The 20788-nt window shown below is 37.4% G+C and overlaps 1 protein-coding gene across 1 annotated transcript in view; it reads right to left on the bottom strand.

Annotated features, from left to right (window-relative positions):
- CFAP47 (cilia and flagella associated protein 47) overlaps nt 1-20788 on the bottom strand; it is a 343401-nt gene that overhangs the window by 62153 nt on the left and 260460 nt on the right. Inside the window, exons 56-57 of the mRNA XM_086608696.1 lie at nt 19870-20026; nt 9568-9660 (exon numbers count right to left, since the gene is read on the bottom strand). Of these exons, the coding sequence (XP_086464822.1) occupies nt 9568-9660; nt 19870-20026 (250 nt within the window). The remainder of the gene's footprint in view (nt 1-9567; nt 9661-19869; nt 20027-20788) is intronic.

Below are 20788 nucleotides of genomic sequence, written 5' to 3'. Positions count from 1 at the left end.
CCCCTGGCTCAAATTTGGCTCCAGCAAGAGGGGAAAGATAACCTTTTGCGGTCCCAAAGTCCACTGGATTCTTACCTCTCACAGTCAGAGGTTCATGTTAGTTTTAAGCATACTAAGCCTTTCAATACAACTTAGACCTTCTTAAATATTAAACTTCCTTATTCGGCAAGATTTTTTTCCGCTACTGGCAATAATTTTGGATCTAGCTATCATGTATACTACTAAACTAAAGCCCAGTCAACACCGACTCCACCAAGAAGTAGAAAATAAGCATCTGCATGCCCAGCGCACTCCAGCTTTCCTATCCAATTCAAATAACTAGTCTTGAGTACTTAGTGACTAAACTAAAAAAATAACCCATGTTCCTTTCTATTCTTTGCTGACTGCAATTCAGATTAAGATTTCATGCAATTCCAACTGAGGCTGCAATGTAAGAATATTTTTTGAAAGCAACAGAAATACATATCTATCAAAGGGTTGTCAAAGAGAATTACGGGTAGAGAAGGTAGATAAAATAACTCATAAAGCTCTGGAAAATGTGTAGAAGCAAGGCTAATTGGTTGGCAAGATAATTATGGAATTATATGATTGTATGAGTTTGAGTTGTGTGGCTAGGTTTTATACAAATATGAGATTTAAAAGAGACACTCCTGTGAAACACACCAGCAGCTGTGTTATATTACACTGAATTCCAAAAGACACTCCAGGCACATCCCTGCTGTTCACAGTCCCTCAGTGGAGCAGTTACACAAAGTACCAAGGGTTTGTCTTACAGTTGTCTTCTAAATACCTGTGCCCAGAGACTCCTCACACTGGCACTGGAGCCTAGACCTCTAAGAACATTTGACGCTACTTAGGATGAGAAAAAAAGGGTCAGAGCAGGCATCAGAACCTCATACTGAAATAGACATATAAAAAGCTTTATACTTGGGAAATAATTTTTTTTAAATGAAGCTGAAGTACACAATGCTCCCGCAGGCCAGTTAAATCAAAGTCTAATTAAGAGAAATTGTTAGGCTTAAGGGTTCCCTGACTTTAAAGCTTGAGACACTATATTGAGAAGTATTGTGTTATCACTGGGGGTAAAAATTTTTTGTTTAGCTACTGAAAGCATTCTATATATAGAATTTGACTTTCCCTTAGCTTTTGTCTTACATTTGAGACCCATTTTTCATTGACCAAAAGAAAAAAAGAAAACAAAATCAATGAAAACATTTTACAAAAAAGTTCTAGAAAAACTCACTTTAGGAAAAAAATGAGCATTAATTCAACAGTGTAATTACCAAGCATTCTTAAGGCATAAAACTTCAAGGTTGAAAGCTTAGTTTCAATACTGCCTTCTAGCATTTATGCTTTAAAATAAAATCTATGCACCAGAGAGTTACTTAATAGGATAAGTTTAAATTATATTTTCTCTCCTGGACAAAATATAGTAAGTAAAACAAACAAAAAAAGACATTAAAGTTCAAACCAACTAGCTCTTCTTCCCCTCAATCCCTCAGACCTTGTTGGGAAAAACATCAAATTTTATCATGATCTTCCATCTCTGAAAGGTCTTACACAAAAGGTTCAATTTCTTTCTGACACATACCTCGTCATTTAAAAAGACAATGTTAAGGTATTTTCAAGAATTCTGTAATTTTTTTCAGCCTCTTATTTAGGAAAAAACATCTATGTAATTGTTCAATCTTTCCATACATTTAGCTAATAATATCAATACCAGTAGGGTGGGTTGGGGTTTATTTTGTTTCTTTTTTAGTCTTCTGTCCACTTTCAGCAAAATTAGGCATAGAACTCCAACGCTCCTTCAACGCTTTGTGAAACAACAGCTGGATAGACAAGGAAAGTCAACATAGACAGCAATGAAGAAAAGCTACAACAGACTCAACACTTGTAGTTCTGAGTCAAGAAACCAACACCTATTCTACAGAAGGGGGAATACTTTGTCTTTCGTGTATATTTGGGGTAGAGTATGGATGTGGAAGGGTCTTGCACAATTGAATTCATGGGCGACAGAGGCATGCTGTGATTATTCCAAGAGCAGAGGATGACAGGAAAAAAGAATGTAAGACAGAAGTCTAGGAAATTAATCTTCTTTAATTCTGCTCCTCAAGAAACAACTTTTAGATACTGCCAGTAATTTCCTCACTGTGCATGTGTGTCTGGAAATAAACGATTTGTGCAGACAATTTTTTACAGCTAATTTAGGGTTAGACACAGATTTAATGATTAATTTATAGGATGAGATACATCTGTGTCTCTGGAGTTTTCACTAGGTTTATTACCTAACCAGGTGAAGCCTAGAAGCAGGAACCAGGAAAAGAGGAGAGGAGGAAGAAAGTAGTTCTGTCTTATTCAAGGACGCATTCTTGCTCCATCTTGTCCATCCACTACTGTTATCAAATAGATTAGCAGCAATATGTTATTCTAAGTCAGAATTAACCATCTTTTCATTTTCTAGTTCTATTGAAATTGAAGGAGATAATTTGTTATCAAGTTCTAAAATACAGCAGATACTTTAAAACAAAGAAATATGCTAAGATAATGTGAAATGACATTTCACAATAACAATAATAAATAATTTGCATAGTTTAAATGCTTTGAAGTGTGTGGGAAAATAACTGAAATTGGAGGGGAATGGGAGAATATCGTCCCCCAAAGTTCAGCTTACATCTCTGTAATATCAGAGCAGCTCTGAGATGACACACAGTTGCTGCTCCCAGGAACAGAACACACTTGGAACAAACAAGGCCGAAATAATACCCTTGAAATGGGGAGTAGAGTGGTATGGAGGTATCATGGCTCATCCCTGTTATCAAGGATGAGGGGTGCCTGGTGAAGATAACCTTATAATTGCCATCAAGGAAGATGAATCACAACTGCTGCCTCAGCAGTGATGTTGAACTCATATCCTTTAGCTAAACTTTGCTACTAAATCACACCTCCACCTCGAAGGCTACCTGCCTCCGAGCTGCGACCACCCCTCACGAGAGAAATTTACACCAATCCTAATACAGGTATGTATGACTAAAGTCACTCGAGCTCCACCTAAAAGAAATGAAAAAGTATAAAATGGCAAAAGACAAAAGGGATGTTAGGGAGAGGACCCCCATCAAAGCATCTGGGATCAGTCGATGAGCTGAACCTCTCTTCTTCCCCCCATAGGGACGCCTATTGGGTAAGAACTCCATGTTATGCGCGCTTAGTTACCAACACCTTGCTAGCTACTTAGTATTATCACTGATCAGTAATAGTTTTATATTATTATAATCAAAGTTGTTTTGTAGTCAGTCACTATCACCGGCTATCTACGAATCTATATCCTGTCACGAATAAAATTATATATACAGAAGTTCTGGAGACCTTAGCCCTTATTATTATAAGGAGGTTGGGCTATAGTACTACTGAAACTGGTGTACTTGCCAAAGTTATCTCTCAAGGGTCTTGTGAGACTTGGGACGCTGACAGACCGGTTGTTCAACCTCTTAACGTGACAGAAGTGTAATACTCTGGATGTTCAGTAACAAATCATGAGATTCTGATGAAACCTACTGCACGGCCTAGCTTAATTCTATCAGGCAATTATAGCTCGTAAATCTGTTTTCCATGATAAATCCACATGGGAAATCTCATGTGGATTTGCATGAGACCATGCAAAAGATGGCTTTCTGATGTCTTCCCTTCTTTTATTTGCATTCTTAATATCTTTTTTTCCTCTCTCTCTTTTTGCAACATCAGGAGAGCATGCTGAAGTAGATAAATCATTTCCTTATATAGTCAAGGGAAGATACTATTCTATTCCTTCAATTCATGGGATTTTTTTTTTTTAAAGAACACTAATGCTGACTTTCTGCTTATTCTTACAGTGCTGCCCTTCACTTCATTCATTTTAAGGTATTTCTCCAAAATAGTTGCCTGGATTTGCAAAAGCAAGTGAAGTTGTTCACATCATATAATTTGTAAATGAAGTAAAACTCAAAGGTAAAAATCATAGAATCATACAATGGTTTGGATTGGAGGGACCTTAAAGATCATCTTGTTCCAACCTCCCTACCATGGGCAGGGAAACCTTCCACTAGACCAGATTTCTTACAGCCTCCTCCAACCTTGCCTTGAATACTTCCAGGGATGGGGCATCCACAACTTCTCTGGGCAAGCTGTTCCAGTGCTTCACCACCCTCAGAGGGAAAACTTTCTTCCTTAGATCTAATCTAAATCCGCTCTCTTTGAGTTTAAAGCCATTATCCCTCACTGCATGCCCTTGTAAAAAGTCCCTCTTCAGCTTTCTTGTAACCCCCCTTTAAATATTGTAAGGCTGCTATAAGGTCTCCCCAGAGAGTGCATATAACAGGCTCTGTAAATATACATAAAATATGGCCTGAAAACATTCCAGAAAGGTATAAAGAAAAATCTTTAATTTTTATTGTTCATTGTATTAGAGTATTTCACATTTTGATGTACCAATATATCAAGCGCACTTGTTTCAGTGCTGAAAAGCATATCACTCCTTAACACTGTAATTCCCACTGCCTGGAACTAGGCTTTCTTGTAAGAATATTTTTGAGCACAGATTTTCCAACTATTCATTCACATGGTCAATTTGCAGGAGTGCCTTCAAATCTGACACAAACATGTCCCTGCTGATTACTGATTTTCTCCACATGAGGAAAGTCTTGAATGAGCTGTGGCTGTGGCTTTAGAGAGCTCTCCAAGGCTTCCCATGCTGACAATAGAGACAACCTACACTCAAGAATGCCACCAGTTGGAATGTGTTGACTTTGTCAGCATATCACTCTGGAGATAAATATGGCCTAGACTGCATCACTCCTGTTGCCATGTCATGTCCCAGCAGTGACACCCTCTTTAAAAAAGCCTAATTCTCTGACAGCACTCTTTTGTAATGGTTTGACTTGGTTGAGAGAGGTAAGCCAGGGTGACTCAGCAACCAGGAAACTGCCGTGTACATGGAGTAGGAAGAAGTCCCATGCCTTCCCTTCTGCTGGAAATTTCACAAAGTAAATCTGCATCTGTACAAGCTTCCAAGTGCCATCATCACACTTCAGAGATAACTGAACAAGGAAAAACAATAGCTGAAGGCTTAGTCAAGGCAACAGTCACACACATAGGCCAAAGATGGCCAAGAAGGAAAATCATTCTGTCTTCCATACATTGTGTTTGAGAAGGCTGCTACTTTGTGGTGAGCATAAACCATAATATCTTCAAAAGCATGTGTAATTTTCAGTGTAGCAGTTCACTTGTCTGTGATGGAAAGCCTAATTAGGTGCAGCACAGCTCCACAATTTTGAATTGATTTTACTGGGAATATTGTTAAGGTGTGAGAAAATACCTAAGCCTTGCAAGATAAGAAACGTAAAAACACAGAATGGTAGTAGCAGCTCAGGGACACTATAATTGAAGTGAAAAGATACAAAAACTATAATAAAAGAAAGCAGAGAATCAGAAGGTGGCAATTCAGCAACATCATGGATCTGCCCATTCCAAGAAGCAGTGGAGGCTGATCCATCCTCAAATGACTGATGACAACTTGGGCAGCAAATATATACCATGCATCCCACTGGGAATACTGACCACATTAATATCTCTCCGAGCAGCACGTTAGTCCTACTTATTTACTGCATGTATTAGCCAAAAAACAAAGCTGTGTATTCTTAAGTTGCATAAATCGTGCTTGCAAAGTCTCTTTGTGTACAGTAAAAGATGTCCTCCTCAAAAATGATCCAGTAAAGAAGGAATCTCATAACTTCAAGGTGGAGGACAGGTAGGTCTTTTACTCAAAGAGCAATTTTGAAGATGGTATCACAATATTCTCATGAAGCTCCTGGTGGCAGACCGTCAACTCTATGGGACCTCTATCATTCAGGGAGAATCCACCAATCTACAGGGGGATATAGCCTGTGAATAAACCTTCCTCTGACAGATTGGTGCTGAGGGCATGTGGTCCATAAATTTTTCTACAGAGGTTATCCAACAACCAATAACTCTCCATTTAGATGCAGTCTGCAAGCAGCCAGCCACTGTCTTATAGTCATAGCAACATAGCAGAACTGGAGCTAGACCTGCCTTTGTGCAGTGAATCGATCCAGGAGCTAATCCTGGGCCCATTCCAGGAAGCCAGTCCTAACACCATCTCAGGAGCAGAAGCAGAAGAAGAAGCAGGGTAACAGATGAGGACACTCAAAGGCAAAACCTGATCTACCAAACTGTGACTTTTCCCAAAAAAGAGAGATAGAGTAGAAAGAAAAGATGAGCTGAATGTACCTGCAGCTTGAGGAACAGTACCAGTGGGAGCCACTGATGGCTGACTTCAGAAGACTGCCTGACCACTGCTTGCCTTCATTCCTTTCTGACCTCATTCCTTCTCCATCTAGGACTAAACCAACCTACTGGTCCCATGGTCCTAGACATGAAGAGTCAGACAGATGTCTAATACCTACCTGCAAAGCCTTCTACGTAAACGGTACTCAGTCTTGAAACAGCTAACATACCCATGACACAGCATATTGTAGAGCTATTGGTCAGTAAAAGGGCCAGCAGGGGAAGAGAAAACAAACCAACAACCTCAACCCTAAGGTTCAGAGCAGCCCAGGTTCAGTTCAAACTGCTCTACCTAGTTTTACGTAATTTTCAATTTGTTTTCCTAAATTAGGTGCTCAAATTCAGTATTATTTACTGTGGCCACTACACAATAAGAAAGCCTTTTTATATTCAAGTTTAAAATCTTCCTTCACAAATAAATCCAGACTAGAAGTTACTTACACTATCTAGAAGATGCTCAAGAAAATCTAAATCAAGAATGATGGGCTTTGTTTTTCCATATGCTAGCATCTGCACCATGGGCATTAGAGGTCACTCTCACTGGCAAGGACAGCTTTTGACTTGATAATAGGCTGTATACTTCCTGAATGAATCTTGAGTAGCACAAGTAATTAATGTACCACAGCTTATGAACTACTCATGTGCACAGGACATCTTTTGAACACTTTTACTCAGAGAAGTGAAACCTGATAGTTTGAAAAGGTGAAAATTCGGGAAAGGAAATAACATTAATGAAAGAAAATGCAAGCTAAAGAAAAGTAGCAAAAGTTCATATTAAAGAAAGAAGACTTGAATAGATAAAACATGAAAATACTTAGACTAAGGAAGTTCAAAGGAAACCCGGCACCTGGATCCTCCAGCATTTCAATGGAACCGTAATTCTTTCAGTTTCCCTGTGAAAATGTGTGCCAAAAAGAAGGAAATGTTGAATCTAAAACCCTGAAAAGAAGGAAAACACTTTTTTTTTTAAAGTGAATCTCGTAATTATTCTGATTGATTTCATTTTGGTTTGCAGCGAGGTCTCAGAGTGTGTGTGTGTGTGTCCTTCTCCAGTTAATTTCATTATTAATAACTGTTTATGAAGACAAAAATAGGATAGTATTGCATAAGACATTTATCTGTTTTTTCAGTCCTTTTATTGCTTGAATTTCCCTTCCCTACAGAATCTATTATATGAATATTGACTACTTCCTCATACAACCTCTAAGGTAAGTTATAGAGTGTAAAATTATTTCTGCTTGTTGTTGAGGGACCAAACTACGGTCATAGAATGCTGTTTAAAAATGGAAGAGGAAAGAGAGTCTAATATTTTCCAACATTTTTAATCTAAATAGCCTGCTAGAATGGAGAACTATGTCTGACAGCTCTTTTTTTTCTATCTCTTCAAGTCCTTTTGTGATAATGAAAGCATTATGAAAGAGACAGACACAGAGTCTTGCTAGGAACTAAGACAACCAAGCAAATCAAGTACGTTAGTTTCATTGTTTTTCAGTCTTTGAAAGCAAGTACAAGAAAAAATAGACTGTGCATGCAGAATTACTGAAAGAGAAAAGCAGATGCAAATAAATATAGAATTAAAGAATAAAGTCTTGAAATCTAACAGTTTAGGGAAATGGCCCGAGGGCCTGAACAAAATTTATGCCATTTCTTAGGTGAAATTAGTTTAAAAGCCAAATTATCCATAATCATAGTGGACTGTACATGACATAAAAAGTACTAGTACTAAAACGCTTTCTCAAATATTGTTGAATAAAATATGAAACTATAATAGTAATATGCTTCCAAAGTGCATATACAGAATTTTAATATCTGAGATTTGATTGCCATCAAAGTGGTTTAACACTGCGGGCAGCTTTTTGGAAAATGTCTCCCTAACAGTGTATACATTTATTGAACATCTTTAATCTTTCCTTCCTAAGTGCTTGGGAGAGTTAATAAATACATGTATTTTACACTAAAGCAAAGTTAGAAAGCAAAATTAAATAACAATCCTAAAGGTAATTCACTCCTTTCCTATTCTATCTCAGATCAGATGTGACCAGCAATGTAATCCAAAATTTAATTAAAAAAACCCAACCAAGTGGTTTCATTCTTTCCAGATAGTTTAGGTTTATAGTTTCTATATTTTATTGTCACATTTGAAATTATCAGGAACAAGATAGGAAAATACAGAAAATAGTAATCAGTTACATAAAAACTTCAGGAAACAAAAAGAAACAACAAACAAAAAGAGTTGAAAGGACTGACAAGCCTAAAGAGAAAGATAAGCATATCTAGAACCAAATAATTGTGAGGTTGATTTCTTGTTTTCGGATAATTCGGTAAAAAGTAAAAGCAGTTATAAATGCTTAACTAATTTATTTTTGGAATTTCTTACCCCTTCCTTTTCTCCTTTACTGATCTTTCAAAATAGCATTTTTTATTTTTTTTTTAATGAATTTGGTAGGAATTACATATTTTTCCTTTCTGGTATTTCAGGTTTTAGGAAACAGTGACTTGGATGAAGTAACTATTGATAATAGTTTAAATATATTTAAAAGATTACTTTTCAATTGTACTCACTTGCATTTATTACAAAAACATACAATTTCTTATTTAAAATACACTTTTAAGAAGCTTTTCAAATTAAATTTAATTAAGAATTTTAAAAATTCATGCTTTTCTACTTAGCATTTAATAAACATTCTTATAGTGGAGTTGCTCATCTTGAAAGGCCTAAAATACAACTATATTTATTTGGATTTAGTCTCTTAGTTCAAAGTCTTTCCTAGGAATACAAGACTGAAATACTATATGGACTCATTCACCCTTATTATGTCATAATAGCATATAGCACCTATTATGATGTCAGGTTGCAGCCCTCTTTTTCCTTTTACACACGATCACTTTGACATCACACATGACATTTGTGCTTTGATGGTAAGACGTTATTTATAAAAGAAATCATCTTTCATAAGTCCAAGAAAATCATTGCAGAGGTAAGGAAAAAAATAACTGTCAAAAAATGAACAATACACACTTCTAAGGTGCACCTCTGATTATTAATTACTAACTATATATTTTAAGTAAAACAAACTTCATTGACACAGGGCTAATTCTTGTTTACCCAAGGAACCAGATTCAACACATCACTCATCAAAACACAGAATTTTATACATACTTTAGATTTCAGAGACCACAAAAGATCACACCTTGTAAAAAAATCAAAGTAGAATTTAAGAAATTACATACCTCGTGGTTTTTTAAGCATTAGTTGGAAAACAGATTCCTTACTGGCGGACGTGGGTAGGACAGATGCACTGAGATGACAACTGGACTGCTGATCTAAAAAAAAAAAATTAAAAAATCATTCAGGGAAACTCATTTAGAAGTCAAAATTAATTGAACAGTTTCCCTAATAAAAGAGCTTCATAGACAAAGGCTTTAAAAAGTACATTCTCATTTGAGAGGGCATGGGCCACTCTCCCCCCACCCCTTTGCTTAAAGGTTCTCAGTTTTTTCCTCATTGTGATGAAGATAGGCATAGCTGTAATGTGGAGATCTTCTTAAACTGGATTAAAATAAAATGATACAATACACCATCAAGAAAACTCTGTTTAAAATGTTTTCAGTTAAACAACATCTAGGGATTACAAAATAAACTGTTTTCTAAATTTCTAAATAAACTGTTTTCTGAATTTTCTAAACAAATCAAATGGCCAAGAAAGCCTGTGGTGATATGAAACACGTAAGAGAAATCTTGAGAGAAACGGGTTCAGTATCAGCAGTACTGCAAGAGTAGCAGACAAGAATTGCTTTCTTGATGATAAGTTATCAGATGAACTAACAGATTACGTCATAGAGACAGAGCATTTGGACGTCATTTTGATTGTTGTCACTGATTACTGTCAATGTTGTGGATAAATGAAAAATGGCAGAGGAAAAACTAGTCTGAAGTCCAATTTCATAAAAGGGTTTTGGAGCTGTTCAAGCAGCCAAAGATGTCTTGCTAAAAGAATTGACACTTGGTGTAAATGCCTTGTAGGATATATCTAGCATTTAACTCCAAAAATCTGAGCCCAATAGATCGACTATTTCTGAATAATCTGTCATATCAAAGGGTAGTAGCACTGAATGATGAACTGCTGACAGGAAGATACGATACGCAGGAGTGCATCAAACAGAAAGGGGAAAAATGTCATTTGGGGTTACGGAACAAAGTTAAAATAGCTTTAAAGAATAAAACAATAAGAGAAGATGTTCAAGAAGGCAAAGAAAAGCTCTCCTGGAAATATTGAACAACCTTCTTGCTTTTTCTGAGAAGAGAAACAGCCTCAAAGTTATTTCACCTCAGGAAATGATTATTTCACCAAGTTTCAGGTTTTGGAAATTAGCTTAGAGGTTATAAATGAAATTTGCAATCAGGTTATACTTCATGATGTTTCAAACATTTATTTATCAGTTGAGAAAAATGCATTTATATATCGCACGTTATTTCTTAAAAAATTAGCTAGTTGTAGTGGTAAAATGGTAGCTAGTATCACGGTTTGAATTATGTGAAAATCAGTACAAAGTGATGTTAGCACTTTTGTTCTAAACTGATTATCCACATCCAAAACTGATTTTAAAAGAATAGATTTCTTCACATTTGTATTACTTCATTCTCACACTGACTTAAATATACGCAATAATACTTATGTCCAATGTATTTTGCCTAAAAAAAAAAAAACAAACCTGTTTGTAGTGACTTGCCTTTGAATATTTATCTCAGTTACATAATAAAGTCAGAGAAAGCAGTTTGAAAACATTTTGCAAGGCACATTTAAAAAATGGCAATCCTAGTTTTGAAATTTTTGTATGAAAAAAGACATGGCCAAGCTACTTTGCATGCAACCTCGTCTTGGAAATAAGGTAAGTTTTAATAATCAATAATACAAGACAGCCATTTTAATATGACTGTGCACACACCCTTACCAAAAGCAATCTCATATACTGCCACAGATATCAGTTTTGATAACGCAGATAACACTGGATTCCAGAGAGAAACCAATTTACCTTCCTTATCTGATTCCTAATTACCAGTGTATCTTTAATCTTTTATTTCATCACGGTCCTTCAAATTTTGAAGTGAGTATCCTCTAAAAAATATTTGCACGTTTTTCCTGAAACTTTGAAATACATTTGGCCCATTGAAAACACGAAATTAAATTATACATGTCAACTGAAATAAAGCATCGTAGGTATTAATGAACCACTAATACTTAGGGGAAATTCTTTTACTGGTGAAATCTGTGGGATCTGGTTGATGCTGGAGATTTCAGTAGTACCAGTTATTTATATCAGTTTCATTGCTTCCATAAATTCTTAGTAGAAATATTATACAGTGGTATTTACAGAAGAGCAGTAACATTCAACTTGAAACAGCTGAACTAGTACAAATGCTTGCTAAACCATCTGTAACATGAGTTTGCATACTCTGTAGCTCTGATCATTGGCTCACATTGGGGAAAATTACCTGCTGTCAAGTAAATATTACTCCCAGGAGTATACTTAATGTAGCTGTGAATGCTTATGTGAATAAGAGCTGCAGATTTAAGCCACAGTTATGTCTCTAAATCCTGGGAAGAAAACTTATTGTTATTAAATTTAGTAAAAAACCACTAAGTTTTAGAAGGTCCAAGATTTCATCCCTTCATCACAAACTGTCAGATGGCGAGTAGTTTTACTTCATCTATATCTAAAATAAAGGACTGTTTGTGCTACAGTATCAGCCAAAATTCACAGAAAGAAACATTTCTGAGGGATAATGCTCTTGGGTTTGACAAAGATCCAGAAATAAAAATGAAACCTTCAGAAACGGTCCAGATTTGACAATTCCCAATTCATTCCTATTTTAATTCCTGAACTATGCAATTCTAAACACGATTTCACATCTATGTAGGGCAGAAACTGCCTATGGAATGTTGCTTGAAAACAAGATACAGGCAACTTCTGCAGTCTTCTTTAAAGCTTTAAGTAAATCTATAAATGTTAATATTTATTGCTTGTACGTTGTAATTGAGATGCCCTATTTTCACTGTTGCCCCTTTTAATTCTCTTAAGAAGCGCCACGTGGTCTAAAACAATTTGGAAAGATCAAGATCAATCAAACATTTCATTCTGCCTTCTGACTTGCTACTTTCTGTCGATTTCCCGATTCTGCCCTTTTTCTGGCCTCCAATAACACCAGCAATGAGCATGACGAGTCCAGCACAAGAATAAACAAAGGAAACCATTCCAGTAACTTGCTTTAATGCTAAAATATCAACTAAGAGGTTTCAAAATGGTAGTAGCTTATTTTTTTAAGTGCTGTTCTCAGAGATGGATTCAAAAACTACTGTGAACTTGAGTTACCCGCTGATAGGATCATGTCTTCTCTTTGGATTAACATTTTTCAGGAAAATCAGGCTTTAGGAATGACTAGGTTGTCACTCTCTCTTTAAGGAATAAATCAAGACTACTTTGTATTTCAGATTAAGATGTTTGTGTTTAACTCACTCAGATGGAAGGTTACTACTATTACGACTGAAGTATTAATACTGTCATTCCTAGTCAGCTTGCACTTTCCCAAGTGTGTTCTTGCACTACTAGGAGAGATCCTAGGACGAAAATAGGCTCTTCATGTCAAAACACATTAAAATAAAGTATAGATCACAACATGGGTAAGAGATCCAGTCTTCTCCATAACTTAGGACTGTAAATTATCTTGAAAACAATGTTCAGTTTTGGACATCTCATTAACAATCTGATACAAGTGAAATAAACAGAGAGGAAAAAAAGAAAATTTGTGGAAGAGGAAGTTCAGGACTACCTTGATAGGAGAGGAAGTGTACTAGAAGTATTGTATTTATACTAGGGTAACTTTTTGACCAGACTGATTAGCCTTGTGGGATGGCAAAGTCATTCTTAATATCATAAAAAACCGCAGGTTAATTAGCTTTTGATGTACACTGGGCTAACATATCTGCACTGCTACGGTATCTACAATATCAGAGTTAGAACACTATTTGCTTCCTTTCCAGGTAAACTATGTCTTGACATGTAAGTTCAACTAAACATATAAAGTATTATGGAAATTATTTTCCAGGATATGTAAGGGCCAGAAATAGTAAGCTGAACTTGTGCACCCATGACATTGCTTGTGAGAATAAATTTCTCTTCCGCTGGAAAGAAGGAAATAGGAATTGAAGTAAATATTGCTAGAGAGAGTAAATGGTAGTATGCATAACCACTTCCAAAGACAGCTTGAATGCATAACTCAACTATTCTTTTGTGATTAAAAAGAAGCAAACATCATTTACAGGTCACCAGCAGCAACTGAATTAGAAAATAAACATTACATATTAAGCCGACTGATTAACAAGTTCAAGTTACTTTTTCAAGGACAAGTGTGGTTTTACTTTTATAAAGATCACAGTACAAAATTTATTTTCTCAAAGAAAAGTTTCATAATTCCAAAGATCACCGAAACATTGAATTATTATCAATGTCTACTAACTGTGTAAAGAAAAATGAAAACTGAAAACTGCTGATGCATAAAACCCAACATCAGTCTTTCACTAAGTCGGTTGCCTCTGCACTGTCTCTATTACTGACAATCTTCCTGGGACAAGTTAATGCTCTACAGTTAGAAAGATGACTGTTTTCACTAAAAGACTTAAACAATGCAGGTTCTGCTAAAGTCTCTCAGAACATCATAATATTTAAGCTCTGTAAATAATTTCTGATGAAAATGTGTTGTGGACAAGTTTGATTGTTCTTTTCCATTATGTTGTGAATAGCGCATTGGATTAGCTTTTTTACAAAAAATTCTTAGTAGTATTAGAGTACTAAACTGTGCCATCTGGCACTAGATTTATGCTCAACAAGCCAAGCAGTTTGTTTCTCATAATTATTCTTGTTGTACAAATCAGAATACCAGCTTGCAGTTTACACTAGAATAAAGCATGCTGCACTCCATGAAGTGCAATGGGAACCTTCATATCACACGTGTAATACACATCTACACTTCAAGAGATTATATAACCACTTAATTCCTGGTCAAATAGGGTGGGTTGCACAGCTAGTAATACACAGTGCTACTCTATGTGTCTGAGCTTAGATAAGCACAAAGAGTAGATAGAACGAGAGAGAAAATACAAAGGGTTATCATTTTAGAAGGAAAATTGCATTATTAATAATGTAAAAGCTTACTGTATCTTCAGCTGCTCCAGGGATGATGAGTTGATGAACAAGAGCAATTTGGAAAAGAGGTATTCCAACAATTTATCAAGGTACTTCTGGACTGAAGCTCTACCATTCATCATGTCAGCCACTTCCCCTAATTTACACTGCACTCTTTGTCACCATCCATGTCATCAATAACAGTCTTGAATAATATGGGTCCTAGTACTGACTCCTGGGATACTACGCTCATTACCAGCCAGCAACTGACAGGATTTTGATCGCTATTGTTTGAGACCAATAGTTTTGCCAAGTTTTCAACCCACTCAGCAGTCTTTTCATCAGGCCTAGACTTCCTTAGCTTCAAAACAAGAACGCTACAGGAAATAGTGACAAAATCTCATTAAATCGTAGTATATTACATCCACTGCTCCTCCTTCATTTGCACAACCAGTTATTTCCATATAGAAGGCAATTATGTTAGTTCATGATGATTTGCACTTAACAAATCCATTTGACTACTCCTGATTACCTTGTGACCTTGATGTGCTTTGAAATGGAGTGCCAGAATATGAGCAATTCATGGGATACACAGACCGCAAAGGACCTGTCTAATGATCCTACCAGTGGCTGAGGTGAGACTGATCAATCTATCACTCCCTCAGTCTTTTTTCTATCATTTTTAAAAGAAGATAATAATATAGCCTCTCCCCAGTCATCAGAAACATCTCCTGATCAGCATGAATTTTCATAGAGAACAACCACAGCCTCACAATCACATTGGCCAACTCTTCCATCACTCTGTGTGAATCTCATCTGGACTTGTGGATCTGAATGCATCCAGCTGTTCTAAACAGTCCACAGCCTGTTGCTGCCCTGGGAGCTGCCCATCTCCCTTTCAAATCAAGTCAGTACACTCTGCTTTGGGAGCAAGTTTTGCCTGCAAAGATAAAGGTATAAAACCACACTGAACACTTCAGTCTTTTCTGCATTGTCTGTAACAAGTCAATTCTCCTTATCCATCACTAGCTGCATTTAGTAAGCTTCCTATGCAGTTTACTGTACTTAGCTCCATTTTCACTAAGCTTCCTTATGCAACTAGGATGCCTTTAGAATTCCTTATTGTGACCCTATACTTTCCCTATTAGTCTTCACTACCAGATGGACTTTGGCCTTCCTCATTTTTTTTGCTAATTATGCTCATGGTACTTTTACATTCATCTTTTGTTACCTCTTCTAGGTGTAGTACAGGGAATACATTATTGCCATTGCTAGCAATAGGCCATGGGGCTTTATATTGAGGCAACAGTGAAAAGCATCATGGACTTGCCATGCCTTGTTTGGACTTCAGCTATTTTAGCTGTAACAGCACATAGCCGAAGTGCCAACAGTTTCCTTGTTTGGTTGTCAGCTTCGCCTTAGTGATGTGTAGTTTTGTGATCTTATCCTAAAGAAATGATACAATATATGGTGAAGACCTAACAAAGCTGAAGAGTCATTGTGGAACTAAATCTCGGGACCGATAAGAAAAAGTGTAGCAACAGACCCTTTTGGAAACATAAAAATAACACCAAGCAGATCCAAGCAGATCCAAGACTGAGAAGGAAGAAACTGGCATTTTATCAACATTTCCTTCCCAGTAAAGAACCTAGGGTGTTGATGATTCTCTCTGATAATTTACTGTGAAGAAATTCAAGGTACATATGAGAAGATTTGTGTGTATCAGTTAGCAGCAATTAGTATTAATTGGATAATTTGGACTAAAAGTATTAGTGGTCAGGGCCTTGAGTTCAGTGGCGTGTGCTAATTTATCTGTCCAGCCAATAACAATCCTTCCCTGGAATTCTCTGTAACCTCTTCTCCACACAAAAAGCTGTAGCTGCCTGTGTTCAAGATCTGCTCTAATACAGTTCAGCTGTATAATCCGGTATCAGACTTCTGTGAAAACAGCTAAGTTGAGAGTGAGTAGCAGCTGGGGTCTCCAGCCACTGGCTTGAGTTGCATTCAAACTAAGGCTCCTGCAGTTGGTCCTTGCAGTTGGTCCTAGGACACACCTATGTCCTAGGTATGCTGTCTCTGACCACATGCCTTGCCAAGCCTAGCCTACTTGATTTCCTGTCTTGGTCTCAGACTTGTCCTCTCACTGTGGACTTGGTTGTCAATCACTAGACTATTGGCTGAAATTGTTTATCGTCACCAGACCTGCCATGTTCTTCTTATTTGGATACTGTGGGATTGCAATCCTTGTTTGAAAGGCCTCTGCCAGGCTCACTGTCACCTTTGGCTTCTGTCTCACTTTGTTTTGTGGCGCAGACAGTTCTTGTTCTTCCCTGACAGCTTGTATCATTTTAGCTGTACTGATAGTATCTCATCATTTGAATTTTGATCAGACCAAAGATTTTAATTAGACTATTAATAAATTCTTAGTGCCACATATAAGATGTGTTTCTTTAGCCCACATATGTTGCAGAGGATATACAGCAGCATATGCTTCCTTTTTTTATGTTAGTTTACTGAGCAGGTCCCTGCATTGCTAACTGGGTCTTCTGCTGAAATTATGTCTTCCTGAGTAATCAGTCAATTCACTCCTGAGCAGTTAATAAATTTTCTGTAAAACTCATCCAGTTCTGAGTACTTTTCTGCATCATGGCTGCTTCCTGGACTTGCAATTCTTTCTGTTTATTGTCCAAGCTCTGTGTTTTAGTGTACGGAGACTTGAATAAATCAAATCATTTCATGGTCATGGTAGCCTAAGATATACAAGTGATCAAATTCGTCTCCTCTATGCTTTCTAAACAGCCTGCACCCATCCACAGCCATGCTCCAACCGAGCACACTGTCATTCTTAGTCTTCATGACTGTGATCACATTGCAGCCTTGTAACTGAACTGGAATTGCTGTTCTTCCTGTTTTTCCTGTTTGCTGCCAAAGCTCTGTGCAAATGTATGTACAAATATTTGAGGAAAGAATGCCCACAGAATCTCCTTCAATCTGGTCAATGTTTCCTTGGCTATACAGGGAGTACAGATCCATGTATTCACTATATGAATGAACAGCAAGGTATATTAACTGCAAGGTCAGATAAGCCTTGTCAATCTTTTCTGCAGCATTTCAGATCTATGCTCCGGGAAAGCAGCAAACTTCCTGGGGTTGATAGGTTGTTGTGGAAAATAGTAGTCTGCCTCATGGAGGAAGAAAACTTCAACTACTCGCACCTACTGCTTCCTGTTTAATAGCGTTGGTTCTAATCTGAAGACCCGATATGCTCAGCCCAGACTTTTCCCTCAATGAAACGTTTGTTTCCCTCCACTCTTCGAGGGCTCTGAACCCGCTCTTTAGAGGAACAGCTGCAGATGGGAATACAGACTTCACTATTGCTGGGAGTCTGAGTCTTCTTGATGCTTCTGCCTTCTTTCGGTCACACCAAACTTTTCAGCCTTGAAGATTTTGGCTCTTGTTTCTGCAGAGTCTTTGCAAAGATCTGTCAATCTCTTGTTAATTAACCTTGATGCAAAAAAGCTCTTGCATCTGGCACCGCAGAAAGTCTACCAGAGCACACATCTACTTGATGAGATCATCTTTGCCATTCATGGCACAGTACCAGGGAGAAACAGAGAATTCCTGACAGCCTCAGGACTTCCATTTGGATAGAGGCTGATAAATCCTGCAAAAGTAACGATTGCACCATCCAGAGCCTGAGAGAAGCTCTTGTGGTGTGTTGTCAACATTTATGTGTCTTTTTCTACTATGAGCAGGACTTTTGACCCTTCTATATGTCACTGAATGCCAACTGCTACATCAACTGCCCTGTTACTGTGTGCAGATCCAGTCTGCAATGCTCCTTGTCACTTCAGGATGCCTAGATGCCAGATAAGCAGGAAACTGAACATGACTGTTCCCCTCTCTACCAGGTTCTCTGCTCAGAAGGTAAACTGTGCCACTGTCCCTGAAATCCTGGCCATGATTTACTTAGCTGGTAAACAGTGGATCCACTGCATGCTGTTGCTTCTTTCACTGCTGTTCAGAACAATACATCAGCAGAAACTCAGAAGTGGTCTAATTATTTACAAATGGAACTCTATTTTGTGACACATTGTGAATGAACATATTTTAGTGGTTAAATATGAGAAATTGCATTAAACTCTGCCAGAAAAACCTCCAGCAGAAAAGTCATGAGATCAAAATTCTCTTGACCAAGCAGCTGCTCTTCCCTTATCCACCACTGCTGTAACCGTGTTGCATAAGTCCAGGAAATTTTTCAGGCATCATTTGCCCTTAGTGAAGCCATGTTGGTTGTCACCAGCCACCTCATTTTCATGTGCCTTAGCACAGCTTCCAGGAGGATCTGCTCCATGATCTTGTCAGGCACAGAAGTGAGGCTGACTGGCTGGTAGTTCCTTGGTAACATGAATCTACATTTTTTTAAAGTTGCATTTCTTCATTTATTCTATGTGTCACAAAATCCAAATCATAGCATGAGTGTGTAAACCTCACTTAAAACTTACCTTTGCACAGGTTTGATTTTGCTGTTCTAAGTTTTCTCATCCATGAGGTCTGTGTCAGGGGTCACTGGAAGGTATATCTTCAATTTTTGTTATACATAGATGCCAGGAAATGCTTTGGCACCTCTTTTCTGATGCTGCATGTTATGTTGTAGTAGATGGAGATTCAGAGAACCTTCTAAAGCTCTCTGCTTCACTCAGAGTGAAATTTACTCTTTCACAGCGTAAATTTCCATCTTTGAGGAGAATCTGGGACTTTGAACTTGAGTTCTACAGCATTTGTGAAATCTCAACATGGGCAGTGACTTGGTGATCTTTGATAATTCTGGATCTGATATTATTTTTTAAAGTATGTTTGAAAGTACTGCTGAAACATACTTTCCTGGAAGGTCAATCAAAAAAAACCCTCATGTTTTGCCCTTATTAATTTATTTAGCTATCTAGATTCTGACAAAATAATATAAAATATTTTGGAAAATAACTGAGGAACAAATCTCAAACAAAACATTAGCTAATTGGCTTAGACATACAGCTCCCAAAATATACTCCAGGAGTCTTCTATTGCCTAAATGATAGAGTGCAGCCCACAGCTAACAGGCAGCTGCCTGTATACATGAGGCTGTGTCACCTAAGAGGTCTACTGTGAACAGGTGTTACAGGTTTGTGCCATTTCTTAGCCATCACAGCACAGTCTACAGAGCTTTTCAGGGTGGATGTGACTAAAATACAATATCCCTGTTGCCAGGAAATGAAATGAGGCAAATCTAGTCATATCCCACTCACACTACTCATGCATCCCAAGGAGCTTAAGTTCCTCCCGGCACTCCCAAAAAAACCCAAATTCCTGTACCTGTCAGCACGACATCTACCAATACATTTTCAAGAGCTGGATTTTTGAAGGATATGACGAAAAAAGAACGCCGGCCAATGCATGCGCTTATGCTGGTTGGTTCCATCAGCTGAGGAGGAAGACCAGTCCCCGAAAGGTAAAATGTCCACTCTTTAAGCTGTAGATGAAACGTATCATTAGTATTTGATGAGTCAGATTTGTACACTTTAAGGCATTTTGCCTACTTCTGGTGTACTACGTCTCTTTGGTGTTGTAACTGAACTGCTGTTTAAGGCTTTCTTTCTTTCCTCTTCCCTCAAGCTGTTATGTTACTCTGAGTATTGCTATCTGGAAATCATAGTCTCAGTTTGGGAGATGTATTTAACTCCTGTGCTACTGAGAGCACAGAGTATTTCACTTCCATGTAGCTACTCAGCTTCCCCTGTAGTGAATGGAAAGATGTAAGTGGTTGCAGGAGGGCAATTCAAAGCACATATATTAAAACCTGAAAGCAGATGAAGTGAGAAGTCATTCTCTTTAGAAGACAAAGGAAGAAGCCAAATAATTCTTCGACAGGACAGCAGTAAAATCACCCCAAAAGTTAAAATTGTTATTACTCAAAAACCAGAATCTTAACCACTATACACAGAAGAATCGAAAAGATTGAAATGAACTAAAGGATATAGAGTATCACCACAGAGCAGCAAAATAGGAAAACACAGATGATTAAACTGATGTGTTGATTTTGATCAATTTTTCAGCATGACAGTAAAGAGTTGCCTGCCCCCATGTACAGTCTTTTAAGGTTACAGTGATGTTAATAATGCCACTCATTATGGAACCTTTAAAGGTGAATAAGCAGCAAAGGTGAACGTTAAATGTAAAGATACTGCCATTATTTTAAGGGAAATGTGTAATACGTACATTCATGCTGCTGTCT

Source organism: Tauraco erythrolophus, chromosome 1 (genome assembly GCF_009769465.1).
Source record: "Tauraco erythrolophus isolate bTauEry1 chromosome 1, bTauEry1.pri, whole genome shotgun sequence".
NCBI lineage: Eukaryota > Metazoa > Chordata > Aves > Musophagiformes > Musophagidae > Tauraco > Tauraco erythrolophus.
The sequence above is the reverse complement of the archived record's forward strand: the minus strand, read 5'-3'. Positions and strand labels throughout refer to the sequence as shown.